Source organism: Chinchilla lanigera, unplaced genomic scaffold (assembly GCF_000276665.1).
Source record: "Chinchilla lanigera isolate Chin_1 unplaced genomic scaffold, ChiLan1.0 scaffold00055, whole genome shotgun sequence".
Taxonomy (NCBI): Eukaryota; Metazoa; Chordata; class Mammalia; order Rodentia; family Chinchillidae; genus Chinchilla; species Chinchilla lanigera.
In genome coordinates, this window is record NW_004955456.1 from 14,652,816 (window position 1) to 14,657,240 (window position 4,425).

Below are 4,425 nucleotides of genomic sequence, written 5' to 3' on the forward strand. Positions count from 1 at the left end.
TTTTTTTTTTTTTTTTTTTTTTTTTTTTTTTTGACCAGAGCTACTTTAGGAACAAGCCGGAGACCACAGCCAGGTTCCTCCAGGTATCCAGCAGCCGGCAATGGCTGAACGGCGCCCTAGGATTGGGCAGTTTGGCGAAGGGCGGGACGGCGAGGAGGCGGAACTTCCGGTAGGCGCCTCGGCTGTTGCCAGGGGAGACAGGCGCCGAGAGCCGGAAGGTGCTGAGGCGCAGCGCGGGAACGCTGGCCAGCATGGCGGTCTCTGCGGCTCCCGGCGCTCCGGCCGCTTCGGGGTCCGGGTATCGGAGCTGGTGCTCGTGTCCCGAGATGCCATGCGCCACCTTCTTAATGGCGCTGGTCTCGCTGCTGGTCTCCGGGCCCCGCCTGTTCTCGCTCCAGCCCCCTCAGGCGCCCTCGGACCTGTCGCTGCGGTCCGAGGCTGTGCGCCACTGGCAAGGTGAGCGGGGGCGGGGCCGGGAGGCGCGAGGAGTCCCTGCGCTCCGACGCCGCGCGCGCCTGGCTCCAGCCTCGCAGGGCTCCCCCGCGGGGCTCCCTGCCCGCGCGTGCCTGCGTGCGCACCCCTCTCCCCGGCGGGAATCCAGCCTCCGGCACCGTCACTTGCTTCCCGAAGTCCGGTCTTGCCAGAGCCTCATCTTCGTCGTCACTGTAATATCCCTTCTCTGTACCTGAATTTGTTACTTCCTTGTCCCCTCCAGACCGGTCAGGGCCCTAAATCCATTCCTCAGTCTCCCCAGGATAAAGACTTCCTCTCTCAATCTCTGTCTGTCTCTCTGTCTCACTCGCTCTCCCAGCGAACAAATGTTTCTCCCACTTTTTTCACAGTTACATCTTGTTGCCCACTTGTAAACATCCTGTCCTCTAGAAGTTTGGAATTTCTGATGCTTCGTTTGTATCTTAATCCAGAGTAATTCCCAGTTCACAGGGATGTGTATGTGTAAGTGAATGGGGGGGCGGGTCTTCTGCCTTTAGAGGTGTTGGTTTTCTCTGGGGGGAGCGATTTTGCACACTAATTAAGTCAAGCATCCTTTGCTGTAAGTGATGCCAGGGGCTGGGGATTTAGCTCTGGTGCAGCGCCTGCCTGGCGAGTGTGAGGTCCTGAGTTCGATTCCCAGTGCCAAAACTAAAAGTCATTCCTAGTCTCTCTTCCTCATTCTTTTCTGGATAAATAAGGACAATGCGTATCCCTCTTGCTGTTTTACAAAACACGGTCAACTGCATTATATCATTTAATCCTCAGCGATCCCAGGACAGGCCATATTAAATTGCCCATTATTTCAATGAGACTGAGCTTAAAGCAGAGACAGAGCTGTTACAACAGAGCTGGTAAGTCATAGAATTGAGACAGGAACTCAGCTTTTTGTTTTTATTGTGTGATGTTTTGAAACTAGAGCCTGGGGATATATAAACTCCAGATCACACAGAATTTTGTTTAGAGTTTCACATTTATACTTGGAATTTCGGTTGTGGAAGTACTCACCAGATAACAAAGTACTCCAGATAATGAAGCCTTCCAGAGACCGGCCTGACTGAGGTACACGTTTCCACAGCCCGCTTTCCTGCTCAAATCCCGTCTTCATTTTACTGATGTCCCGCTGTCCTGGATACGCACAGCACCTCCTCATAGACTGAAGCTAAATGGAAGCTCCAGTGGCGTGATTGGTTAGCGTGGTACTTACAGATTGAAGCAAAATGAGCCTCCTTTTTACCTTTAGTTCACAACTCCCCTGGCTGTGGGGTTCATGGCCATTTGAACATTAGTTCTGTGAGAGACCAAGGCCTCAAGTTAACCCTATTGCTTTACAATGAGGAAACGGAAGCCAGGAAAGCCTGCACCTTCAATTTGACTGAGCTCAGCTATCCTGGTTGTGATAGAGCCAAGATTTCACTCCAAGCTTTCAGTCTGCTATTACTGTCACTTTATCAGTCTCTCTCCTTCAGTTTAGTGTGTCAGCCCTTAATAATATAAAATACATTAGAGAAAAATGAAAGTATGGTTCTTTGCTGTCTGCTTGCACAGAAAGCTGCCTTTCCTGTGAGATTGGATAAACACTTTCAAGGAACAGTTCTGATTTCTGTATTAATCATGAGAGTTTTATAATCCTTATATCTGTAAGATAATTCACAGTCTCTTTTTTCTTCCTCTGAACAGCTGCTGTGGAAGGAGAGGTCAGGATTACAGCTGAGGACACTGGCTCACAGAGTGTTAAGTGATACCCTCTCGATCCACCCTGAAGCTGTTACACTTAATTAACCCTCCAACTGCCCAATGAGGTAGATCAGTATTAAAATCTACAAAAGGATTATAAAGCACCTTACAAACTCAGAAACCTCTCCATGCCAACAGTTGTGGGTTTTTTTTTCCACACATAGGAATTGTTACTGATAAGACTTGCCCCAGGCCCAGAAGGGAAAGAACAGGGATTAGACGTTCCCACCTCTACTGTTTCTTGGGTCTTTCATCGTTGCTTCCACTGCTTACCTGCTGATTCTCACTGGCTCTCCTTGGCTAGCAAAGAGGCTGCTCTCCCTTTCCTAGGTGGCTCATACCCTGGCTTTTCCTCCCTGGAGCAGCCCAGCAGCAGGCACTAACCCGGCTCCCTCTTCAGTTTACAGGCTGGTGACTTACATCTTTGTCTATGAGAATCCAGTCTCCCTGCTCTGCGGTGCGGTCATCATCTGGCGCTTTGGCGGCAATTTTGAGAAATCCGTGGGCACTGTCCGCCATTGCTTCTTCACCTTGATCTTCACCGTCTCCTCCGCTGTCATCTTCCTGTCACTTGAGACTGTGTCATCGCTGTCAAAGCTGGGCGAGGTGGAAGATGCCAGAGGTTTCACCCCAGTGGCTTTCGCCATGCTGGGAGTCAGTTCTGTCCGCACTCGCCTGCGGCGGGCCTTGGTGTTGGGTGTGGTCATGCCCTCCATCCTGGTGCCATGGCTCCTCCTGGGTGCCTCTTGGCTCATTCCGCAGACCTCTTTCCTGAGCAACCTGTGTGGCCTTTTGATTGGACTATTATGTATCCTTCCTGGAAAAAAACTAACGATGCTATACCAAAGGGTGCACCAGTGGGGGGTTCTAGGGTATCAGGTAAGTAGTTTTGGGCTCAGATGCCAGCAACCCAAGTTTGAGCTTCAGCTTTGAAGACCACACGTAGCAGGTTCTGCTCCCCTCTCTGGACCACGTTTCCTCATCTGGGGAATGTCAACATAGTCATCTTCTTGTCAGCTTATAACTTTGTTCAGTTGGTGACATAGGGCTAGTTGCACTGTGTGTGTGTGTGTGTGTAAACCTACATTTGATTAATTATAATAGAGTTCTCATTGGGAGAGTCTGAGATACCCATAAGCTGGAAATGTTCATGGAAGGGATAAAAAGCTGTTTCTTTGTTTGCTTGTTTTCAGTGCTGGGGATGAAACCCAAGCCCTCACACATGCTGGGCAAGCATTCTGCCACTGAGCTATACCACCGGCTCCAGAATTTGTTTCTGTTGCTGTCTTGATTTGGTTTGATCTTTTTCTCAGAGAAAAAAAATGAAGGAAATTCAGCTTTTACCATGTAGATGGTTAGGATAAATTTTGTAGTGGTCATATTCTGGCAGTCAGAAAACTAAAATACAGAAGCCAGGCCTGGTGACGCACACCTATAACCTCTGCACTCAGGAGGCTGAGGTAGGAGGATCGCTGCAGGTTCAGGGTCAGCCTGGACTACAGAGTGAGTTCAAGGCCAGTTTCTGGATTACATAGTGAGACCCTGTCTCCCAAAGAAAGAGAGAGAGAGGGAAGAAGAGAGAGAAAGAAAGGCTGAAATACAAAGTGGGGGTACTTCTTTAAATGTCAGAATTAATGGAGTTGGGGGTTAGATGAGGTACAGGCCTAACATCTCTTTCAATTCATGATTCTGTACACTATTAAGAGAGGTCTTAAATACAAATGACTGTCAGGCTGGCCTTGAGCTCACCTTGTAGCCCAGGTTGGCCTCCTGCCTTAGCCTCCTGAGTGCTGGGATTACACGCATGCGCCACTACTCCCAACTGTAGCTCTCATTTTTAAATGTAATTTCATTCATTTTAAACCTTTATCTTCTGTTTTTGTTTGTTTGTTTTTAATTCTTCTGTTTTTTTGAGACAGGGTCTCACTACATGGTTCAGGCTGGCCTTGAACTCACTACGTAGTCCAGGCCAGCCTTGAATTTGTGGCAGCCCTTCTGCCTCAGCCTCCAGAGTGCTGAAATTACAAGCATGTGCCACCGTGCCCGGCAAAAGTTTTATTTTCTGATATAAAAATTTAAAGCTATTTAGCTGCATTCCACACATGTTGATATGTTGTATTTTCATTACCATGCAGCTAAAAGTGTTTTTTGGGATTTTTTGACCCAAATGTTATTTTTCTTCCTTTTTTTTTTTTTTTT

General features: G+C 48.4%; 1 protein-coding gene across 1 annotated transcript in view; it reads left to right on the forward strand.

The window, feature by feature from the left end:
* The first annotated feature begins 179 nt into the window (after positions 1 to 179).
* Positions 180 to 4,425, forward strand: part of Rhbdd2 (rhomboid domain containing 2) — a 13,161-nt gene continuing 8,915 nt past the window's right edge. Inside the window, exons 1-2 of the mRNA XM_005396802.2 lie at positions 180 to 456; positions 2,627 to 3,034. Coding sequence (XP_005396859.1) covers positions 252 to 456; positions 2,627 to 3,034 — 613 coding nt within the window. The 5' untranslated portion in view covers positions 180 to 251. The remainder of the gene's footprint in view (positions 457 to 2,626; positions 3,035 to 4,425) is intronic.